Below are 25,428 nucleotides of genomic sequence, written 5' to 3'. Positions count from 1 at the left end.
AGGCAGGAGCCCATTCTCCTGGTATAGGGAAAGTCCCGCAACAGTTTAACAAAGACGTTAATGTAGTTTCTTACGCGTAGGAAACCACACTCAGTTTTAAGTCATTGACATCAATTTGAAAATACAGTTCCATACATATTGTTTACAATGATCTTTCTTTTATTTCTTCAACAAAGTATTCAAAAAGTTTGTTGATTTCTTTTTATTATAAAGACACTGCTGAAATACCAGGATTTTTCCTATTACTAAAAAAATCATACCTTCATCGCGCGCAGTGAAGATACTATTTTTATCTTTCACGTGTGAGGATATTGGTGTCGCCATGGTTACTACCATGACAGGAGCCCATTACTTCCTGCCATGATTAGCTAATTACAAGAGAGCTTCTTACAAGAGAGATACTTACAGCACTCGAAGATAAAATTCGTATCCCCGCGCGGCCATGTAATATCCTGTATTTCTATTTTTTTTTTTTCAATTATTTTAAGAAATTCATTGAGGATGAAATCTTCACAAACATGTACTCCTTTCTGAAATACTTCATCCTCTTCATTTTCATAGATGACGTCTTTTTTATCAAAATCGAAGAATTCTTTCACACACAATTATTGAAAGATGTTTTTACATCATCAATGAAAAAGTTTTTGAAATCATAAAGATAATCACAAGTGGTATTTGCAGAATAGAAAAATAGACCTTTATCATTCATAACCATTATATATTAGTTATATTGATTTTTAATATTCTATCCTATGAAAGAACTTGTAATGGCTCAAAAGTGTCTCTTCTGTTTTGAATGAGCATTTGCAGTTTCACAAGGTATTCTGCAGTTTTCCATAAAAAGAACAAATTCTTTTACACATTCATCATAATCATTTGAAAGAAGAGTGTTTGTAACCAAATTGTTTTTATTTCTTTAACAAATCTTTTTGAGCATCTGAGACAACACATCTATACTCTTTCGTGTAGCATTGTTCATGCAACACGAAAGAGCATACATTCAAGATTAAGTAAGATCGTTGATTTTAAAGATTTTCATTTTAAGGTAACATTTGCCTCAACAGTTAATTTTTGTGATCAAGAATATCTTTATTTTTAATGATATCTTATGCAGATTATATCACATATATTTCAAAAAATTTTATGATTATTAATTATTAGTAATCTTATTTTTATTTTGCCTTTATGTAAGTTAGTAATAGATATTAGTTTTAGGACTAGATTAAATGCACGACCCCATAAGCGCGAAGCTTTAAATACTTATCGTGTTAAAATAAAGTTGATGTTATGTTATGTTATGTTACAATTGTTATTAGGATTTTTAAATTCTTTTACAAAACCTTTGAAATCTTTATGGCAACAATTAATGATCAAATCAGGATTGCCTTTTGTATATCCTTTTTTATAAGAATCTATTCTTTTTTTAGAAGTATCTTGGTTTTCTCCACAAGCTGAAACTACTCTAACTTTGTTGTTATATTATTTTCTGATAAAATCGACAACTTTGTAGTGCAATTTTGTTTCATTTGTTATTTTCAACATATTGTTGTTAGGATTATCACACATTGAATTCACCATATTTTCTGATGGATGCAAGAACATCTTTAAAAACCCATTATTGAAAAGATTTTGCAGATTCATGTTTTCTTATTGCTTGTTTATAATCTTTATATCCTAATATTTTTGCAACATCTTTGCCAACAGACCGCAACAAACTTTGATCTCGCTGCATGAGCTGCATGCAACAGTAACCTGGTATCCGCTTCTTCTTGAGATGAGTCGAGATCAGTCAGACGTTCAACCACTCCGGATGACAACTGTTAGGTTTCTCTGCCACAGGTGACCGCGGGCGTCTTCCCTGATAATTTGTCTGTATACTTTTCCTTCTGCCATTCCTTAGTTACAAAGACTATCAATGCTTGCTTGTTACGTGAACGGCACAGGAATTTTCGGCATTGTTTGACCTTATGATCAGCTTGGAGGTTATGAAACGCGCTTCCTGAACCTTCCCCTTTGTTCTCTCGTTCCGCGTTTTTTACTGAGTCGTCTCGGTAATCATCGAATACGACATCGAATCTGTCGCTCGAAGTGTCTTCGTTTAACGCCATGCTAAGTAGAGACTCGAAAATCTCAGCAAATGTTTTCTGGTCACCCTTTAGACGCTGAACTAAAGCCGTGCCATCTATCAAGCATGCTGAGGGTTAGGGAATAACATCTGCTGCTTGTACATTCTTCTGGAGTTCCTTTGCCAAGGAGGCTTTATTCGTCTTGCGCAACGTGCCATCTGGCTTAGCCAGTGTCCATGGGAGTGGTCCGAGAGGATGGGCGAGGACTTCATTCATCTACAAATTTATGCTCTCTGCGATAACAATCATTTGTGCAAACAATCTCCTCTCGGCTTTAAGAACAACTTCCTGGTTGCTAGAAGCTTTAACCTTTATCTTCTTGTTGAGATCAGTAAAGGTCTTGAGCTTGGCTTTCTTCAAGGTGTCGTGGAATTTTACATTTGGCGGATCACATTCGAGACGCTGTTTTCTGAAAGCTTTGTAAGCCTCTTCACCGACCTCTTTCGCTCGTAGCAGATCATCCTCTACTTCAGAAGAGGCGACTTTTCCGGTCGATAGACAGACAAGATCTTGAAGGTCGGGGTTGAAGGGATTTAGCCGCGTATCTTGTAGTAATAAAATTATGTTCTTAACGTCAGTTTCATCGCGCTTGATCCTTGAGCGCTGTAAGTCATTCTGTTTCGAAGAAGAGCTGTTGATATGCAGCATGTCCTTAAGTTGTCTGACGAACGTGCTTCGATATTCCACCACCAAACAGTACTTGCTTTTTGAAATGTCAAAACGACTTATTATAAGAAACAAGAAAATTCGAGCAGGTATCCTTCATTAGCCTACACTGGGTGCCATAGGCTCCATTATTCAAAGCCTGGTTGGGATAGTTTGAAAATGCTCTGACTGGTGAAAGTGAGTTTATTTAATGATCGAACCTCCATTCACCTCTCAAATTTTATTGCCAAAATTAAAAGCATCCTTAAGATATTAATAGTCATTTATTAATGTGCAATAATAATTGTTTTTTCTAGTTTCGATTTCTTTGTTAAAAAAAGATAATAAAATAGCGATAAACAAACACTCACAGTGACCTGCCTCAGTTGCAGTCGACATCTTGATTTTATCCATGATGCATTGCGATTACAGGCTCACACAACAAATTATTTCTTTGTTGTCGTTTTTCGAAAAATATCCAAATCTAACACAATAAAACTATAAAAAAAAACTTCTTTCTTATATTTTGATACCATAAATAAAGTTTTTACTTAGGCTCCATCATTCAAAGCCTGGTTGGGATAGTTTGAAAATGCTCTGACTGGTGAGCGAGTGAGTTTATTCAATGATCGAACCTCCATTCACCTCTCAAATGATTGTAATTTTTGGAAATATGTTTACTCTTTATTGCCAAAATTAAAAGCATCCTTAAGATATTAATAGTCATTTATTAATGTGAAATAATAATTGTTCCTTCTAGTTTCGATTTCTTTGTTAAAAAAGATAATAAAATAGCGATAGACAAACACTCACATGCCTCAGTTGCAGTCGGCATCTTGAATTTTACCCCTGATGCATTGCGATTACAAGCTCACACAACAAATTATTTCTTATGTTGTCGTTTTTTGAAAAATATCCAAATCTAACACAATAAAACTGTGAAAAGAGCTTCTTTCTTATATTTTGATACCATAAATAAAGTTTTTACTTCGAAAAATAAATTCCATAGCACTCTTAAAATTTAGCCTAGTTTTCATGCAAAACCGGGCTTTGAAGATATTTCAATGCTTCAAAAATACAAAAAAGCCACCAATTTTAGATTGATATCATGACTTTTTGGAATCACCGTTGGACAAGCTAAGCTTCAAATCCTTACCACTCTCGGCTGGTCCCTCGAATCGGTCCATTTGAGGGGTTCTGGCCCATGGACTACTAGTTTCTGTTTGCTATTTATATCAAATCTGTTGTTTGTCCCCATTTTGGCATCTCATCATATGGAATCTCATCAAGAGTTTTCACCATCTTTCTGTCACAATCACCTTTGTTATTTCCCCTGTCATAGTAGATGTCATGTTTTGCGACAATCTCATTGACCTTGTTCTACAGTTTCACGTGCCATTTTGTCACCTCTCTTTTTTTTTTTTTTCTAACTGTTCGTCAAGTGGATTGTATGGCCCCTTGTATTTTTGTTTACCAGGTATAAAACCAGCTTTTGGTCTTGGCAGCTTTCCTATCACTTTATGTATGTCCTATGCTCCTCCTCTCTGATAAAGTGGATTTGTTGGATCATTAACTGAACTTTGTCTCCAGAAAAGAAGCCTCATTCAGGCTTCGATGAGATTCAGCATTTATTTCATTAAAAAAGTGTGATCAGATTCCTCCACAGGAAAGAAGAAGCCTCTGAAATCTGCCGAATTCACGAAGTATGACTTTGTTGCCGAGTTGGTCGTGGTGTCCAACCTCTATTCGTGAAGAACAGTGTTCTCGTCTCTAATTCAAAAATCCCCCTTTCTTTCTTATTTGGTATATTTTTGTGGCAAAGTTGAGATTATTACAATTTGTGTCAGGATGTTGCTGCAAATTCCATTAATCGATCATTATTACAATATACCGAAGCCTTTAGTAAAAAATGCTCCAATACTTATTACAAAAATGCCGCAGCCGTTGTTACAAAATGCGCAAACTTTTAAAAAATTCTTCGTCACACACTGATATGGATCTCGTCGAAGCGTAAACCTTTTTCAGGCTTCTTTACTGAAATTACTACAACTGCAGCTCATCTGCGAAAGTCATTGCTTTACTTGTTCTTCCTCGTGGCTCCCAAAAAAATTAACAGCGAAGACGACTATATGAGCTTAATGCTGATATTCACATTTGGAATACCTAGAATCTTCCGAGAAACTCATTTTTTTTTTTCAATATCCATGTCGTACAATGCGTAGGATTGTAAAATTAATACTAAGAACAACATATCATGATATTCTGGGGATGAAGGTTCTCTTTCAGTTTTTCCTGTTTATACTCTCAGTTTTTTGTTTTGTTTTATTTTTATTACAACCGGGTAAATGTCGGGTTCTTTAGAAATCCATATTCACTTATTACAAAGTTTAGCGAGCCGTATCTCCTTGTTAGACAGACAGACAGTTTTTTTAACGTGGAGAAACACTTAGCTAGAAGCTAGTTTACAGGTTTGCCACCAAACAACTGAAAGAAATAATTCAAATTGAAAATAACATTATTAAGAATCCCAACTGGCCGAAGGCAAACCAGTTGGCTATATTACAAGCATGGCCGAGGATTTGAAACTCGGGGCTACCGTGAAACAAATCCAAGTAGTGGCCAGGGCGAGACTTGAACCCGGGAGCGGCGGATCGCAAGTCCGACACGCTGACCACTCGACCACGCTGCCTTCGCCAGCTGTTGATGAGAATACCTGTTATTATATTGCCCGCAATCGCTCTATCAAATTTCCAAGTATTTTATATCATATGTGAAGGCCGTCACCATCAGAAATGTTTAGCTTCTTTACTATATAAAGCAAATAGATTCCGTATTGCCGTTTGTTTGTTCGGTAACAAATCACGGATGACATCAGAATGTGGTAAAAATTTAAGTGGCTTTTTTTTTTACCAGACGCGCGGGAACACAGTATTTGTTAAATGGAACACACCTGAACTCGCAGCGAAGCCGTACCGCATCAAAACACCTCTTCCCCGGTGCCACTTATAACAGACTATTTCACATTCTTAGTGACTAAATATGTTCTACATGTGTTTTAATAACAAAAAGGTTTTGATCCACCTCAGCCCAATTTTTCACACGTGGGAGTTGAAGAAATGCGTGAGAGACTGTTCTCTTCATGATATTGTGGAGGTAGAACACAGGCAGCCCAAGCTCACTACGAGAAAAGCGGACGTGACTCTTACCGTGTTGCGTAACGTTTTATATTTATAAAGATTTGTATGGGATGTTATCGGTTTGCCTTAAAAGAGAGAAAAAAATGTCTTGTTTTGAAATAAAATGGGCTCACCTTATTGCCTTGTTGTTTTCTCTGTTGATTCCGAGCGTCTCAGGCCATTTTGAAGCGTTTTCGGCGAGTTAGCGCTATGTTGGTGTTCAACTGCTAAAAGAAAGACAAGGCAGGAAACCTATTTTAGAAGCGTCCGTCGCCCGAAGCGAATAATTCCGCCAAAAAATTTCCACCAGTCTCGATTCCTCCAGAAAATCAAAGCAGAGATGTTGCAGTTCCATTTTCCATTCACTCGATTCACAATTCCTCCCACAGATCTTTCACTAGCGATACTTTTATCTCCAGATCGATAGGCTTTCCAATTTCGAATTTGGCTGCTTGAAACGATCGCTGCCCGTTCCCCGATCGCACAGTATGTTGGGTAACAAAAATAAGCCCGGCGAGGGTAGCCAGCGGCCTGCAGTCCAAAAACAAACCCGTTAGCTCCCCTGGTCCCCTCGAGAGGTTTTGTCAAGACCGCATTGTTTTGATCGACCAATCAACATCGAATGGAAATGTGTTTACTAATTTAAATGTTACTTTGCTTTGATGACATTGCTGTTTTGATCGTTGCTTTGATCTCGAATACAGACTCGTGAATACAGGATGGATCGTCATTGTTGATCTCATCCTCGAATTCGAATTCGCCGAAGTCATTATTTTTTTTGTTCCTGTTCTTTTTAACGTGATGACTTTATCGCTGGCATGGAAGGCATGGTAAGCTTTTAAAAATATAACTAACGAGGAAGACTAACTACGATACGTTCGAATTCTATCACGGATACAATAAAATATTACGAATACATGTACAATATGAACATATTTTGTTGTAGGTTGCTGCGGAACTTTGAACACTGTGAGGGAGGTCTCTTACGAATCAACGACATATTTTCTGATGCAGAGCAAGTGAAAGAAAATTTTTCCCGCCCTCCTAACTCGACATTTTTCGGGTTTGTAGGTTGTGTGTGCTTTTAAAGGCAGAAAATGGAGCTACGTTATTGGTGGAAACATGGCAACGAGAAAAAAAGAATAAATTAGTGGAATGAAAAGCGTTCGTTGATCCCTGTGGGATTTAGACTGCCGGTTTGAAAGATGAGCTTTTGTTCAAGAGTTTTACGGCTTTCCGTGCTACCTAAGTGTAAGGAAAGACCGCTGATTGCCATATGTTGCTTAGAATGATTAGGTAAATTAAAATGTCTAGCGACTGGTTTCGATGTGTCCTTGTCATTCTTTTCCACGTCTCGAAGGTGTTCTCGGAATCGGTCACTTAGTCTTCTGCCTGTTTCGCCGATGTATATCTTTTTGCAATAAGTGCGAGTTATGCAATAGATTACATTGACGGAGGTGCACGTGAAGTTCCCACCAATAACGTAGCTCCATTTTCTGCCTTTAAAAGCACACACAACCCACAATTCCTCTATTCGCTCCGACGAAGGGCTAACGCTCGAAACGTCAGCTTTTGTAATCGTTACGGTGGCCAATTTACCATTTCAACTTTGTTGATATATCCAAATTATTTGTTTAGTTAACAGTTATTCACGGGAAGTGGAGATGAAATAGAGGATATTACATGGCCGCTTGGGGATACGAATTTTATCTTCTCGTGCTGAAAGTATCTCTCACTCGTTCGCTGCGCTCACTCGTGAGAGATACTTTCAGCACGAGAAGATAAAATTCGTATCCCCAAGCGGTCATGTAATGCTCTGTTTATTATATAGATACTGATGAAATTTCCACATAAAAGACAACTTTTTTTATTCATTTTCGAAACAGCAATTGGGTAATTATGTTGGTAACCATGGCCACACCAATACACGTGAAAGATAAAAATAGTATCTTCGCTGCGCGCGGTGAAGATATTTTTTAGTAAAAGGAGAAATCCTGGTATTTCATCAGTATCTATATAATAAGTAGTAGATATTTACCGAGCTGCCAAGCGGCAAGTTAAATATACACCACTTTCAACGTCACTGAGGTGAGTAACTGCTTTAGCATATATCACACAGCTACCAAAAATTTAGTTTCATTTCTTCGATGTACCGAAAAATGGCCGAAAATTAAACTTTTGACGCGCGATTCTGTCTCTTCGGCTGCTCGGAGGTGAATAATACTTGCTATTCACTTCCGAGCCAGCCAATCAGCGTACGCGAAAAGCGATGTTCATTTGTTCGGTATATACTCTAAGTACGATACTGACGACATTCGGTTCTGATTCACAGAAACTAACCTTGCTATTCCTGAGCAAAGCTCTCGCCATACAGATCAACTGGCGTTCACCCACGGAGAAGTTTTCGCCATTTTCAGACACTGGTGCCATGAGCTGAGCAGGCAAACTGTCCACCTGAAATAGACGATCAAACAAAAACTGATGCATTTGCAGTAAATTACATCAACGTTCAACATGAATACAAACAGCTACACCACAATAAGCGTGGCACATAAAACATATGTTAGGATGTCAGTTGAAACTATACTGTCAGTAAACCAAACAAGTTTAAGGTTAAAAATTAAAGTGGCAGTGTGCCACTGAACTGGGAAAATGTTGCCGGGGTAAGAGGCCGAGGCCACTGAACTGACATCGTATTTTTAAACTCCTAGTTAAGGAAGGTCACGCTTTATAGATATGGGCGACTCCTGGAAAGCACATACGCGGTGCATACGTGGCGGAATGGATAGTGTTTCACCTCTCAAGCGAAAGACGCTTGGATTTCGCTGTCGGATGATTTGCCAACTGAGCTACAGAGAACTCGTTGCTCACTGAGCCATAAATAATTCAGAATCGTCCTGTATACTGATAGCAATAGCAATCTTGAAATAATCTTTTGCGTGAATAGATTAAGGAAGATCGTAAATTTTAAGCTCACCTGTAGTACATCTTTCTTCAAGTTTCACAAAGTTAGAAAGAGACTACAAGAGCAATAGATGCCTAGAGGTAAAAGAAGCTCTTCGGAAAAAAAAAATCTGCCGGTTGCTTTTCAAGTGTTGTTGCTGTCTTAAGTAAAACAAACTGCCATCAAAGCCAATTATTTTCGGCTAAGTGCTCCATTTTCGATCAGCTCATGCAAATATTCGGACACTCAGCCGCTTCATTCTTTTACTCATAAACTCTGTTTGCAGAAAGGACCTACCATTTCTCGGAGATGTGCTCTCTCGAGGGCAGTCCATAGTTCACTGTCACTATGTTCCTTAAATGGATCCAAGTTGTACCTGAAAAGAAAAAAAATTGAATTTAAAAAGGAAAAAGTGAATGCTAAAACAGCGAAGGAAGGTATATTTTACCACAATTGGCATAATGTCGCAATCTCATTGGCCAATTCGCCGTTGTCGATGAGAGTCAGACAACGCTGCTCGCGTCAACATGTCACGCAACTTGTCATGCACTGAAAGAATCGTTTCATTTGACGTCGATTTTGTGGTAAAAAATTTGTCCACGACATTTTGACCATTGTGATGACGAATATCGTTGTCGATAAGAGTACAGACCATGCTAAACCACTGCAGATTTGTTCAATTTACCTGACAGTACCAACAAATAGCACCGGGTCCTGAGGGATAATTGATATCCTGGAGCGAAGATCTTCCAAACCTGGAAAAACACAAATCCAAGATGGTTTAAATATTTTGGGTTTTTCTGAGAGTCTGCAAGCCACTTAAAAGTGGTTATTTTCATTTCGTATCGTCTCTAAACTTAAAACTTTAATAATCAAAATGACAAACCCAATAGCTGTGCAACTTTCATAAAAGTTTACTAAAAGCCAAACAAGTCGTTTATTTAGTTCACCCAAACGCAATCCGTTCTTCTTTTTCCAATAGAACAACAATGAAAAAATACGAGCCCCACGCAAAATCGAACAAGTACAACGACCTCAACAAATTGCCGGATGATTTAAACCAGAGGTAGACAACGGAAGCATGACCTCAAAATATAAGCCAATACAAAAAACGCTGCAATTAAACCCTGACCAAACCTCTAGTTTATGGCGACTGAATAATTTACACTGTGTAATACCACTATTTAGACTTCTTTCATAAATGGCCGGCCTAACTGCTATCCTTGACAACAATTCAATTTTCACTCAAAAGCAAGGTCAAAGAGGGGTTTTTTTTGCATGCATGCATGCATGCACATATAAAAATAACAATCGTGTTCATTAGGAAAGAGGTTAAAGAAGACGAAGGGATCTACCGCTGACCGAGAAAAAGAAGGACATTTTTACGTTTTTCTACAACAAAAGCCATAATACGGTTTACAAATGTTCTACAAACCTATCTGACGTACGTCAACATCATCAATATGCATGCTGCCCTCTTCAGGCTCAACTAATCGCCATAGCAACACCCCGAGAGAGGATTTACCAGAACCTGTTCGTCCGACAATGCCAATCTTCTCACACTTCCGGATTTCAAAGTTGATGTCGTCCAACACCAGAGGCAAACCATCGCGATATCGCATCTGTTCAACATAAAACCTATCCTCAGTTTCATGGTGTTTTATAAAGGTAACAGAGTTACAAAGGCATTAGTCAGACGTTGTGTCATATGACTGAGCTCTTTCTGAAAATCGGGCCCTGGTAGTTCGAAGGTTGGATAACGTTAAAACTCTCTCCGATAGATAACGCTATACGTTTTTCTATCACTTGTCGTCCGGATAGCGATTTATCCGCCGGATAGCGTCATCCGCGCTTTACACAACTGGGCCCAGGTGATCAGTTGCCTACTGACAGAGAAATCTGTTATTGTAGACCTATTTTCCCATAAAGGTAAGGGGATGCCTGTCCAACGGAATGAATTTCTCTGTGTTGTTAGATTTCTAGACTATACCTGAGTATTGTGATACCCATTAATATCATATTATATCATATTGTACACCCATTTCGATCGGTTCTTACGCATGATCTATTGGAGGTTAGACGCATAGATAACGTCACCATTACCAAAATTGCTTTTTCATCACATGAAACAAATAGATTCCATGTTCCCGCAGGTCCGTCTAAAGTAATAAATATATCTTATTGACCAAGCGCGAGGGCCGTACTGGGAGAACATTGGCCCGAGGTCTTGACAGTACTGACCGAGCGCAGCGAGGTCCGTACAAAAAAGACCGAGGGCCGATATTCTTCCAGTACGGTCCCGAGCAAGCTTGGTTAATAAGAGATTTATTATACGAGTGAAGTTCGAAGGGACACAAGTGCGGTATCATTCGGGACCATTCGGGACAGTGCCCGGTCCAATACTGAGAGAATATTGACCGGCAATTGAGCATTTTGATTAGTTATTGGCCCTCTGACTTCTCGAGTCGTGTAATAAAACACGTTATCCATTTGACCATCAGATTTTCATTGCATTCTCTTTTGTCGTATATGTGAACGATCCTTCGCAGTAAAGCAATATTTGAGCAATAGTGAAAATCAGACCTGAAAAAAATTTCAGGCCTGTACGGGATTCGAACCACTGACCTCTGCGATACTAGTGCAGCGCTCTACCAATTGAGCTAACAAGCCAACTGGGAGCAGGCCATCAAATTAATTCGACATAAACCCGTAGATGATAAAGGCCTTATCCAGTTTTGGCTGTCTTAAGAATTTTTTTTCATCCAATTATTTCCAAATTGGACAGCGTGTAGTCCTTTTACATTTTACTAATAGAGGATACAAAAGGAGATGTATATTTTTCTGTAAATAGTTTGGCAGTAACACAGCGGGCCTCACTGAATTTACCAACCTCCGGCAGACTTTATGTAGGTTTTGTAAGTTTGAAATGTCACTGCTCCTTTAGCTCGATCTTCTTGTTGAATAAGTTTGCCAGCTGTGAAAGAAGGAAAAATGTTTAACAATTGTCACTATCGTAGTACAGAAAAATTGAGACTACGAAAATATTGGAATCTCAATCAATTCCCATTTCACGGGCTAATGCTCTCTGCGTGGCTGTTTCATACTTCTATTTGCTTACCTGCACAGAGAGAGGCATCATGCAAAAAATGCAGCGAAAACACTAAAGAGAACCCATCGCAGTACAAAAACTAAATTGGACAGTCTATTTTCGACGACCATAAAACCGTGCACTGAGTGAAAAGCCATGCAAGGCGATCATTCATTTCGAAACTCGTGATTTTATCTTTATCTAATGCTACCACAAGCAACCGGTTACCTTGCTCACGTCTCGCCTTTTCCTCCTCCTCTCTCCTAACAACTGCCTCAGCCTCCAGTCCACTCTTCTTCGAGCTTCGCCGTTTGGCACTGCCACGAGAACGTTTGCTAACTCGATTGTTCAGTTTGAAGGGTTCAAAGTTGCCATCGGTAAAACTGTCCCGAGTAGAAGTGTGTCTTTGACCTACTGAGAGTGTTCGTTCAACAAGTTTGCGGATGTCATCTGGTGATAATGGCGTGGTTGGACTATCTGCTTTTCGTTGCGCGTCAGGAATGGGAAGAAATGCGTCCTCTTCGTCTTCAAGCTCTTCTTCGACTTCTCTAATGAACAGGCGAATCAAAGTGGCAAATTCCTTTAAAAAGAAGAAGAAAAAATCAGTACTTACGTTAAGATTATTGTTTTTAGTCATCTGTTCCCACGAGTAGCTTATTTGTAACTTTAATGGACACACTTAAAAACTATAATCACGAAAAAGCACTAATGAATTTGAAAACTGCTTAGTATTTGTGTGCGAGCAGAAGAGCTGTTACCCCATTGTTGCGTATAAGTTCCTCATAGGACCCTCTTTCAGCAATCTTGCCATTTTTCATGTATAACACGACATCGCACTGACTCAAGTACTGCAAACAAAGAATAAAACATGTAGTTAATATCGTAACACGATAACAGAACTAACTGAGGCTAACAAATGCCAACCTTTTCACAGAAAGTTCCCCACAGGCATATAAGTCAAAATCTTTATCTAAATATTCTCTCTGTGTTTCAGTCCAGGGCTCTCAGTCGTTCTTGCGAGCAAAATTCAAGACTTATTTCAAGAAAATGGTTTCTTTTTCTGCCCACGCACTTTGAACACATAGAGAGAGCGATGCAATGTATACCTTACTTAAATATTTTATGGATTAACTCAATTTTGACTCTAACACATTTTATGTGAGATTCGACTTACTGATAAAAATTTTACTCTGAAATAAAGCAGTTGAAAATTTCCAACCAATTTTCCATTCCTCTCCAGTTCTGGAAAACCATATATGACAATCCCGTGACCTGCTTTGCCACATATGACAACACTGCAAAGTGACAGCCTAGAGTACCTGTAGCTGATGTGTTGCAAAAAGAATGGTTTTATTCCAAAGGGCTCCTTTGATACAGTGCTTGAAAATGTGCTGTCCAACATGCGCATCAACTGCACTCAGTGGATCATCCAACAAATATATATCCTGCATGGACACAAATAAGTCACAACCATAAATAAATATATCTTACTGGACGTTTTGTTGTGTAGTATCGCTGAGTATTTTTACGGGTCAAAATACTAATAACGAGTAAAATTTCTCAGCGATATGACACACCAAAACGTTTAATAAGTTATTTATTGTCCAACACGCCAAATTGTTACTTCAGTACGGGCGAATTTCGGGCTATTTATTAACGAAGAGTGCGTGGTAGATGTAAAGCGGAACGGAGCGTTGTCGTGTTAATGTTCCTAATTTCTTCAATAAATGATGGAATTTCATTTTCGTTCAACTGCTTTTCTTCGTTCGATTTATCTAATAAACTTGGATCAATATTCGCCAGCCATTCCGACTCTTTGTCGTCTGAAAAATAATTTCAACTGTCCGCCATTTTTTTCTTTTTTTGGACAAATACTGCGTGATATTTTCCCGGGGGGGGGGGGGGGAGGACTCCCATATGAAACACACGTGGATGCTCGTCGTCTCGCTTAGGGGTGTAAATTTTAGATTTTGGTCTCGCTTAGGTTGTTCCGGGCAAAGCGCCAATATTTTAAGTCGCCAAGGTCTCGTTTAGGGTTCCGCGAAGAAACACAGAATTATGCGAAGAGAAACAGAAGTCAAATTTTCTTTTTAACTTGTTTTGTTTACCGTATTACCTCTGTGATTTTAAATCAAAGATATCTACAAATAGTAGAGAGAATTATAATCCGATTAATGAGGTCTCTTATAGGGGTCAAAATTTGCTTAAGCCACGCCCAGATTGGTCTCCCTTAGGGGTCACAAAAAGCTTGAGCCACGCCCAGATGGTCTCCTTTAGGGGTCACAAAAAGCTTGAGCCACGCCCAGATGGTCTCCCTTAGGGGTCACAAAAAGCTTGAGCCATGCTCAGATGGTCTCCTTTAGGGGTCACAAAAAGCTTGAGCCACGCCCAGATGGTCTCCTTTAGGGGTTAAATTCAAAATTTCCGACGAGCATCCCCGTCTGTCTCATATGGGAGTCCCCTCCCCCCCCCCCGGGGATATTTGTACTCGTCTTGGGCGTTATTTGTACTCTACGGAGTGTAATTGGATGACGAAAACTATACAAGTTTCACTTTTCAAAACAGAATGAACAGCTCACCATGTCATAGTATAGGGCTCTTGCTAAACTGATTCTCTGCTTCTGGCCTCCACTCAGGTTAATTCCGCGTTCCCCGATCTACAGCATGAAACAATGAAAAATCATCACAGACGAGTGAAATTTGTTTGAGAGTCAAACATCAAAACCAAAGGTTATCACAACAACAGCACTAATCAAAGGAAAATGTCTAAACGAGGTAATTCTAACTCAAAGGAAACAAAAGCGAAGCGGTTTAAGGCGTGGGAAAACGCCGGGAACCGTTCAAATCTTGCGTCTGGTTGGTTGAGGGGTAACAAGAGGTTTAAAGACTAATCACAAAGCGAAATAAACATCATTTACAACGGATCATGATCACTTTCGCAATTTTGCTGTCAATTGAGCTACTACTCGTCACTTTATCTATCTCTTTGGGTTAAGTATCCATATCCCAAACTAAAAATCTCTTCCTTTCGACGTCCAACAAACTGGAGCCTACGCTTTTCAGAAAAGCCAGAAAAGCCTTTGAGGCAGCGGTCGTAAAACTTTATCACCTGTTAAAAAAATATTACCGAAACATTATAAAACACGGGAAGAAAGTAATTTTCACCTCCGTTTCATCACCATTGGGTAATATTTTAAGGTCCTGCTCCAAACTACAGGCAAAACGGGCCGTTTTATATCTGAAAGAAAAACGTGAAATAAAAATAAAATCGTCATCATCGCAGAACATTCATAAAACGAAGTCAGTTGGCGGTCACTTGAATTACTTTTTACTGAAAGCTGGAAAAAAAAAGAGAGAAAAAAAAGGAACCAAATATCATATACCAATAATAAGTTTGTCTTTGTGGCTTGTAAGAACGCGATATCAAGTCGGTTCACTAACCTTACATCATTATAAGGTTTACCCAACAAAATGTTCTCCTTCACTGTGGCATTCATGATCCACGCCTGTAACGCAAGCAATGAGCATGTTAGGTGCAATACCTCGGATAAGAAGCGAGTCAACTCTAGAATATAACATATCGTGAAAGATCACACATGTTTACGATTTTCCCCTGTGAGTGTCTCACAAATTATGAAAGTCTTTTACAAAAATCTAGTCACGTTACTCACGATGCACTAAACTGATTGTGGACTGAACCATCGCAAGAGTTATAAGACCGAATTAAGTTACGAGATGACTAGAAAGTACCGTAGAAGTAGATTGAGATATTAGATGGACAGGTTTATTGTTTTTACCCGCCAACCTTCACGTTAATGTAAAGGCTGGAGGTCAAACGGCACTGTTCTGTATTGGCTGTACAGTCAGACGGTACTAACCTGTTCGGAAGGTACAGTCACATGGTACTCTTCTCAGTGTAGAGTACATACAGTCACTTGGTACTCTTCTGTACAGTAGGTACAGTCACATGGTACTAACCTGTACAGGAGGTATAGTCAGATGGTACTAACCTGTTCAGAAGGTACAGTCACATGGCACTCTTCTCAGTGTAGAGTACATACAGTCACTTGGTACTCTTCTGTACAGTAGGTACAGCCACATGGTACTAACCTGTACAGGAGGTATAGTCAGACGGTACTAACCTGTTCAGAAGGTACAGTCACATGGTACTCTTCTCAGTGTAGAGTACATACAGTCACTTGGTACTCTTCTGTACAGTAGGTACAGCCACATGGTACTAACCTGTACAGGAGGTATAGTCAGATGGTACTAACCTGTTCAGAAGGTACAGTCACATGGCACTCTTCTCAGTGTAGAGTACATACAGTCACTTGGTACTCTTCTGTACAGTAGGTACAGCCACATGGTACTAACCTGTACAGGAGGTACAGTCAGACGGTACTAACCTGTTCAGAAGGTACAGTCACATGGTACTCTTCTCAGTGTAGAGTACATACAGTCACTTGGTACTCTTCTGTACAGTAGGTACAGTCACATGGTACTAACCTGTACAGGAGGTACAGTCAGACGGTACTAACCTGTTGAGCAACGTATGCAACGGATCCACCAATGGTTACATTCCCCTTCTGAATCCTCATCTGAAAAAGCAGCATGCATTAGATCCATGCATCTTGGACTATGTGATAACTAAGTGGTGCAATGAATTAGTACAACTTTATTTCATGCACTACAGCAGTTAAGACAAGGACCCCTTCCATTGAATGATCGAAAAAGCCCATCAGGTCTTATGTGTTAAGAGACACCCTCGGGTTTGGGTAAGTAATTTGGTTCGACGTCGATAATCTGTTTCACGAAGCTCATAAAGGGAAAATAAAAAATATCCTTTGGGTATTCCCTCGCAATCTGTGACTACATTCTTCTGCAAGTAGATGAACGTTTAATCATGGAGAAGGAAGTGCTTCCTCTTTCGGGGCTCGATCTCGTTTGCCGTGATAGTCAATTTTAAACAGAGAGGAGTGGTGGACTAACGCTTAAGTCAAAGTAGCAATTCAACGAATGAAACAGACAGTGAAAGATTTTCTTGTCATCTTCTCCGGCTACTGGCAAGACTAACCTGGCCAAGGAGAGCTTGTAAAAGGGAGCTTTTACCACTTCCCACGCTTCCGCAAATACCAATCAATGTTTTCTGCAAAAAATAAGCATAAGCGAAAAATGGCTAAAAAAAAACGCAAAATAAGCCTGACGAGTCGGTAATTAAAACTTCGTAAAACGAATCCCGTGAAAGAGGTTATCAAGATACTGAAATAATAGAATGTCGGATACACAAAGATACCTTGTTGACAGTGAGATCGATGTCAAACAACGCTGGCTCTAATGTGGTCTGCACTTCAACAGGACCAGGACCACGCCCACGCCCACGGGGTCCACCCCGTGTAGTCACTTTCTTTCCATCATTGCTACGCCCTTCTTCAAGAAGCTTCAAACCTGCGTTTTCTGTAAATTATGCACCAATTTCAAGAAGTCAATTTTCAAACTTAAAAAAGGGTTCTTCAAGACCAGAGTTTCGAAAAACACAAAGTACTTTGCTCGAACTGGAACAGGCAATGCAGACATCAGTGATAACCGTTACCATAAATTATTTGATTTACTTAACGGAACATAGGAAATGACAGCAAAATCAATGTAACTGTCTCTTCTAAGGTGCATTCCTTTAATGGACTGAGTTTCTAATCCCTATGCTTCTTTTTATTGAGTGAACATGAAATACCGTTTTCTGCAATTTATTTCGGTTCCAAATTCCTTTCTTAGGCCCAGAAAATTTTCAAATTCAGAAATATGGGCTAAAGAACCAGGAAATTTTGTGCAGAAATGTTATGTCAACTTACCATCCTGACCGGTTTTTTCAGCACCTTCTCCGTTCTGTTCCTTAACCCCATTAGCATGCACCTATAATCCACAAACACGTATTTGACAAAGATTTCTTTGGGTAATGGAGCCCTCTACAAGACCCTATTTAAGACACGTCTTTTCTTAAATCCCAAACACTTCTTTTCATATCAGTCAAACGGTACCTTGTCCCAGGCAAAGGTAGCTCCGGTTATTGACAGAGATACTTGAGGGTCGGTTGGTCTTTCAACAAAAGGCTGAAGTTCTTCCATTATCATCAAACTCTATAAATTTAATCAAACAACGAGTAAGCATTTGGTACGTAATGACTGGAATGGTGATATGATTACACTCATCAGAAGGGCAAGAACATAAAAACAGTTAACTTTGCATTGTTGATTGTGCGTTTAACTTAATCGGGGTTTGTTTCGCTCTCTACATTTTCATGACATCGTTACATTTTTGGGATTAAACAATGAGCATGCTGGTATTTTCATGTTCACTCAATAAAAACCTTCCAGTTCGATGTAAATAAAATAGATCATACTAGATTATCTGAGTGCGCTTACAAAAGATTATTTATCAATGTGCCCTTTGATAACATTGGATTACATTTACAACACTATGATGCATACCCGAAGTCTTTTCAGTGCAATCCTCCCTTCAGCCAGAGATCTTATCCCAAATGGTAAAATAGCCAAAGAAAATACCAAAATATTGAAGAGCGTCGTCACTGTGAATGCCTGGAGAAATGCACGTTATCGTAGTATCAATAAAATCTACGCTGTGGTAAAAGCGAAAAGTAATTCCCTCATACTAACTGCCATTCATTTTGACATATTATAGTGGAAGCTATACTTTTAAATAACGGCAGCAAAAACAGCCCAGCAATTGGGAAGGTACTGTAAGGAAAGCACTGTCTCACAGACGATGGGCTCCTTAAGCAAGAAAGATAAAACCCTTCCGGTGTTCTGATTGGCTGCCCCAGAAGATGAAATGGGTCCACTTATTTTTCTTCCCGATAGATATTTCTTACATTGCACTTCCAAGAGACCCTTTTTAAAGAAAAATTTTTCCGGCAGTTTCCTCAGCAAAGGCGTCAACAAACTCGTCATTCCTTCATCTTATATAGTGCAAATAATGAAAGGTGCGAATGCGTTTTGTAATTCACTATTATCAAAAAGTCTAATCCTTTGTTACTAAGCCTGTTCAGTAATAATAGGAGGCTGTTGCCCAAATACAATTTTTTTTTAATCTTGATGTCTTATTGGCGTCACACAAATGCAATATTGAGCACTTGCTTGGAACCTTAACAAACCCATGTAGGCAAGAAAACCAACACTTGTGAAGTAGTGAGATTAAATTAGTCAATTGTGAAGATTAATAATTCAATAATTATTAATTACTTGTGAAGTAGTGAGATTCTTGCCAGTAGCAACATGTACACTGAATGTTGCTACAGTGGCAATAGTTGGGACAATCAATGCCATGGCGATGTTTAATCCTTGAAGAAAAGCACCCTTCATGAGGTGCTTTCTTTATTACGAATACCTACAAAAACAAAGAATAAAAAGAAAATTGAGGATTTTTTAAATTCGAATACCTTCAAAAACAAAGAATAAAAAGAAAATTGAGGATTTTTTAAATTCTTCAACCACATGTACATTATTGTACAGTATTGTACAGGGTCTGTACAGTGGCATCAACCATTTTAATGTAATTTTCACTTTTATCGTTATTTGAGTTGCATTACTGTTACATTGAGTAAGGTTTGTTTAAATGCTTTTTGATCTGACAGGTCTGACGTGAAGGTACAGGTGTACCTGTAGGTTAAGTTATTGAGGATGACCAGCTATTTAAAAAATGTCCACATACGTACGCTTTAGCAAATGACTTCTCCCAAGCATACATCTTGATAAGTTTGATACAATTCAATATTTCATTCATCATTCGGACCTAAAGATGAATAAAAAAATAACATAGTTAAACCACTTCTGAATAGTCAAACTTAGAGACAAAGAAAATGTGCGGTAAGTCGGCAGTAGCACAAAAAGGCTACGTAAATTGCTCTCTTTCTCGGGGATAAAATTAATGCAGGACAGGTTCATGCTTAAAGTAATTTTATATTCACAATCACTTTAAATCGGATGACTGACATTTGATGAAATATAGAATTTGCACTTACCCTCTGATCTGACACTTTCACTACTTTGGTGCGAAATTTTCCCTGAAGTTTACCAATAACAGCCTGAAAAGTAAAATTAACATATACATGTGACATTTTGTATTTCTTACCGAAAAAGCTGTCTCAACTTTCAGACTATATGCAACCACTTGCAGTCTAATGAGGGGAGTCAAAGACATAGGGGACACCTATATTATTTCATACTGCACCATACACCGAATGCAAATATGGCGTCCAATTTGAATTGCCATTGTTCTGGACTGACTAGCCTCATCTTCGCGTGGAAACACGAAAGGATTATTACATGCGTGAGAGGCTAGTCTATCCAGAACAATGGAAATTCAAATTGGACGCCATATTTGCATTCGATGTATTCATTGTTTGATATTTTTTTCATTTTACCTGGACAGGAAAAAATAGAAGAAATATACCACATCCTATCAAAGCTGATGGCCCAATGTAAATAACTGTGTAGATGATTGTACAAGTGATAAGGACTGGAAAACCTGAAAAATTTAAAACCAAAAGTGTCTTGTTACAGCTGTAAATTTTAGTCAGCTTACAAGCTTGAAAGCTCATTATCAGGCATATTATTCTGATTCAAGTATCAAAGGAGCAACTGGAAGTATTACAATTCCTCGAAGGGTGGGATTCCAAAGGTTCCCCCCCCCCCCACTTCCACCTTAGCATTTCATCCTGACAGTTCTCTGACATACACCCATTTGTACTCATGAGTGGAGAGATATTGCCAGAGTAAGGTATCCTTACCAAGGACAGGGCACAGTGACTCAGCTTAAAGCTTGGATCTACTACGTCAGCATGTTTCATACAATATCAACAACAGCAGCCCTGATTACATGGATCATAATCAATGAAAATAATTGTTAAGAGTCAAACTATAAATATTTGTCATGATAGATAATGCTTTCAGTAATTTTTATGACTTTCATGACCCAAACTTTAACTCCAAGGCCGAATTGTTCAAAGGTTGATTAGCACTAACCCAGGTTTCTTTATTTCTCTATTCAAGAGCCTTTTTAACATAATTGTCCCTATTCTTTTGAGACCATCCAATCATCAAATTGCAGGCAAAACTAATTGTACTGGATTTTTATTTTAAGCTTTAATATCTTAAATCAGATTTCACACTAACCCTGGGTTATCTTAGCCTAGCTTTGAACAACTCTCTCCCAGGAGTTACCAAGCATAAAGAATGCTTTTGTGAAAATTCAACCCAGCCCTTATATAAATGGCACACAAAAAAGTAGCAACTCAAAGCTTGAAATATTATTTTTACAGTTTGTGTAAAACAATGACCTATCATGATGGCATTAAATAATAAAGCAGTCATATCCAAATTAAACAATATACATTCTCACCAAAAACAAAGCTGCATAAGGTTACACCTTGATGGACTCTGTCTGCATCAGACGCACACAAGTTCACAAACTATATAACAAGAAGGAGTTATATGAATAAATAATCCTACACTTTTTTAAACATGCTTATGGTTGAAATGTAATTGTTGTGATTTGCAACAGAGAGATGGTAGAGTGATTTTAAGCTAATAAGCAAACCAACTAATATTTCTTAAGAATTCCTCAGATCATGTCTTTACTCTTGTGCAAATTTGTGGGATTAAGAAAAGTCTTTTTCTGATATTGATTCTCATTAACAAAATCTTTTTATTCTAGTAAAAAGAAACAACCATATATAGAAAGACTCAGGAAGTCATTTTAAGATTCACAGGGTAGGAATGTTTTCTTTTCACTTGTTTGTAGAAAAATAATAATAAAAAATAGGACTGTGGTTGTAAAATTAATGAGACAATATTTTTCCTCATACCTCTCCAATGGACCTTTCTCCTACATTCCTCAGTTTTGACACCTTGTTGTAAACCATTGTTAGAATCATAGCCCTGGCTCTGGTTCCAGTGCAAGTATTTGTGAAAAATGACATTGACAAGAATACACTCCTTCCTACCTCTGCCAATAGGAGCCCAATAACCTGCATGTAGACAACACAACTCATTGATATAAAAACAACAAAAAATGGTAAAACTGTCTAGTTTATAGTCTGCTGAAACATTTGTGTTGGGTGATCACCTTACAATCGCTATGGACAGCTTTCTATTCTAATTAAGTTAAAGAGTTTGCTTAAGTCTTAATTTTAAACTTTTTCTTTTTTTCCTTTTTTGCACTGTTAGCAAATATTCCAAACAAAAAAAAATAAAAATTGAAATCCAGGCTATTCTTAATGATCTAAGTACAACAAAACAATAATACTTATAAGAACTATATGTCACTGGACACCATGCATTCATGTAATTCTATTTTGGAGTGCTCAGCTCCATGATGGCTATTTTAGAACAGTCTAATTTCAGGCTTGTATGTCCATTCTCATCCACAAGAAGAAAAAGAAAAAGTCAGACTGGTCTTATAACCTACCCAACCAACTCCTTCTAGTTTTGATGATGAATCTTTTTCTTCTATATATTCCAGAATTTTACACACAAAGATGGCCTACAGAATATAATTTTAAGGGGTTAGAATTCTATTTTAACAAAATGTAAACCATTTTCAAAAGCATAAGAATTATTTGAATCTAGGGCAAGCAAATTTAAAAAAAAGGATATCAACATTTTTGGGGAACTACAATAAAATTCAGTTACAAGGTTCTTTATATATGAGAGTCCTCATTTAATTAAACTGCATTAGAAACTCTAAATAGTGTACATACACCAGAAAAGCTATGAATTTCTGATAACCTTCAAAGTATTCATAAAATAAATTAAAGCAGTTTTACTTACTGGGCCAAGGAAGCTGATAAGTTGGGAGAAAATTAGAAAGGAAATGCCAAAGAAGATCCTTGTTTTCACTCCTTTTCCAACAACTCTGACCATACTAGCATTATTAAGTCCCCTTTGTTTGACTTCTTCATCCCACAATCTCATCCCTCGCTTAAAGTTAACTTCTGCAGATTCATATGGGGAGATTTTATCAAAATCGTCCAACTGTAAAGATCCCTTGAATCCTCTGCAAATAACTGGAGTGGTCCATGTCAAGAACATCAATGACAAAAAGCCTGCTTCATCAATTGCTGGTTTAGAAGGATCCCTGAAACAAAAACAAGATCAACCAAATACTGTTTAACATTGGTGTTCAGCCTACTCTCTACCAACTTTGTTTTTAACCCTTTGACTTTTAAGAATCTAATTTCTCCCTTGAATCACATATTAGGGTAATGAGAATAAAGCAAATGATCAGTAACTAAAGAAGCTCTTGATTGTTAAACAAATTCTCCTTGTCAGCACCATAGGAAATGTATAGAGAACAGCACGGAGTATATGCATACTGATGTTAAGGTGAAAAGCATTTAAACTACAGGGGAATAAACTACACTTTCAATCATTCACACAGCTTACACAGTGAGCCTTTACATATGCATGTTGTTAAAACAATTCTGATGTCCATTTAAGAAGTTACTACACCTTATATCTTTTGCTCATCGTAAGCAATGTTCTTCCTCAATTTCAGCCCAACAGGTGAAGTGGTTTTCCAATGCAGGGTATAATTATACACAATAATAATAGGTCAACTTTCAATTATTCTAAGCACTTCCAGTTGTTCTGGTTCCAACCAGTAATTTTTGTTGTCATAATAATAACCAGCAATATTCAGCTAGTTCCCATTAAGAGCTTATTAAGGAAGCAGCTTTCATGATGTGACATCACAAGGTTAACCCGAATTACACCCTTACATCAGCATGCATATTCGCCATACTTTTCTCAATACACTTCCTTTGGTACTGACGAGGATATTTTGTTCAACAATCAAAGCTTGTTAGGCTTGTAATCATTTCCTTTATTCTCATGGTCTTAATAAATGATTCTGCTGCATTACAGCAAGGAGAAATTACATGCCGGTCACTCAGGGTTTAAAAGGTTAATCCATAACATCAGGGTTTTGCTTTTGATGTACATGTCATTTTTGCCAGGTTTAGTAGCCAGCACCAGGTACAAAACATCAGCACAACTTTGGCCATAATAGTAAATTTCAACATGAAAAGAGTTTTAGGGGCTGGTAACTAGTGGTAATATTATCATGCTATATGCTTCAACAGGATGAAAATATTTGCAAGCCTGACTGACTTAAAATGGGAAAAACTATGCCCTCTGCTTTCCAAATGTGGCCTCTACTTTGAACTTACGATTAAAGGAGTATAGTTTTCTAATAACTAGACAAGACCTCCCACTATGAAATAAGTACAATAAATGTAAATCTTTTGATCTTGTCACGCGAACATTACGACAAAGTGCAGATAATTCCAATGACGGTTTTTTTTTTTTTTTTTTGTATTGTGGGTTGCCTATTGATCGAAAAAAATGGGTTCTTTGTGAATCAGTTGCGATGAATTTTAGTATTGTTCAAAAGTATAAATCTATAGTAGATATTTACACCATTCACTCCCTTAAAGATAGAAAATATTATACATGGTGTAACAGTAGTCATACGAGAGACATCGATATCGACAATATTAACACAAACATATACACAAACGAAAATGAAAAGATATTCAGTCAACCGGCAATTGATCCCTAATACATCGAAGTGATAAGGATATACTGTTCTTCAGTTGTTATGGGTTAGGACGTATTTTTACCTGCGAGCGAAGGGCAAGAAATGTTTCCAATTATACTTGGAAAGCCCTGTTTTCCTACAGGGTTCTTCTTCAGGTGAGTGTGTGTTCGAGGGACTTTGTCGTAGATCTTTGCTAAGATATGAGTCATTAGTTTCCTCAGAAGCCATGCTACTGGTTCCCAGAGATCACTCATAAATCATCGTCCAAATGTCTCATACTAACTGAAAATTTGCTGGTCCATCGATCGAACCTTTATGCTTCGCAGGCATTTTTGACGTAACGTGCTTGTCCCCGGCCCCAGGCATGTGGCTGATTAAATTCTGGAACGGAATGGAACGGTGATGAACACGATGGAACCGGGCGGACGAAATAGAAAGGTCGGGCGGAAAAAGTTTCGCGCATAAATAAAGGGGTGGTTTCCTGTTGAGAAAATTGTAATAAGGGAACTAGGGGTGACTTTTTGGGTCAAAAAGCGGATCCTTATCAGTGATTTGAGACGTAACTCAGTTGAGAAGTTCATTTAATTCATTGAATAAATGTAAATTTGGAAAACAACAATTTTGTGTTTCCTTTCTGAGGGCATGGTCATACTAGACGAAATTCAAATTTTTCCAATTTTTCTCAGATCGAGCTAATATCCTTTAATAGACCAAAAATTCACTGATTGGCAAATTCATTTATCACAAACCCATCTCGCTCTTACCTCTGTGGCAGATATGTCAGTTTCGACCAACATAAAGTGATGAACAACAACACGATAAGTGAACTGGTAAGAA

At 38.1% G+C, this 25,428-nt stretch overlaps 2 protein-coding genes across 2 annotated transcripts in view; one reads left to right on the top strand and one right to left on the bottom strand.

Moving 5' to 3' along the window:
* Positions 1-25,428, top strand: part of LOC148734227 (uncharacterized) — a 221,737-nt gene that overhangs the window by 165,414 nt on the left and 30,895 nt on the right. The gene's annotated exons all lie outside the window — the stretch shown is intronic.
* On the bottom strand, positions 2,998-25,018 carry LOC148734231 (ATP-binding cassette sub-family C member 5-like). Its single transcript, XM_088752740.1, is given in 28 exon segments — positions 2,998-5,255; positions 6,082-6,478; positions 8,288-8,401; positions 9,189-9,267; positions 9,577-9,646; positions 10,327-10,529; positions 11,778-11,865; positions 12,208-12,559; positions 12,738-12,827; positions 13,299-13,424; positions 14,559-14,636; positions 15,145-15,217; positions 15,421-15,485; positions 16,518-16,577; positions 17,054-17,125; positions 17,273-17,433; positions 17,826-17,886; positions 18,012-18,110; positions 18,462-18,569; positions 19,233-19,377; positions 19,706-19,782; positions 20,012-20,074; positions 20,414-20,517; positions 21,391-21,460; positions 21,857-22,018; positions 22,459-22,533; positions 22,821-23,127; positions 24,674-25,018. Coding segments are annotated over 27 exon segments (3,327 nt in total). The 5' UTR covers positions 24,820-25,018; the 3' UTR covers positions 2,998-5,255; positions 6,082-6,199.

Source organism: Stylophora pistillata, chromosome 3 (genome assembly GCF_964205215.1).
Source record: "Stylophora pistillata chromosome 3, jaStyPist1.2, whole genome shotgun sequence".
Lineage (NCBI taxonomy): Eukaryota > Metazoa > Cnidaria > Anthozoa > Scleractinia > Pocilloporidae > Stylophora > Stylophora pistillata.
This window is presented reverse-complemented; position numbering and strand designations above follow the sequence as displayed.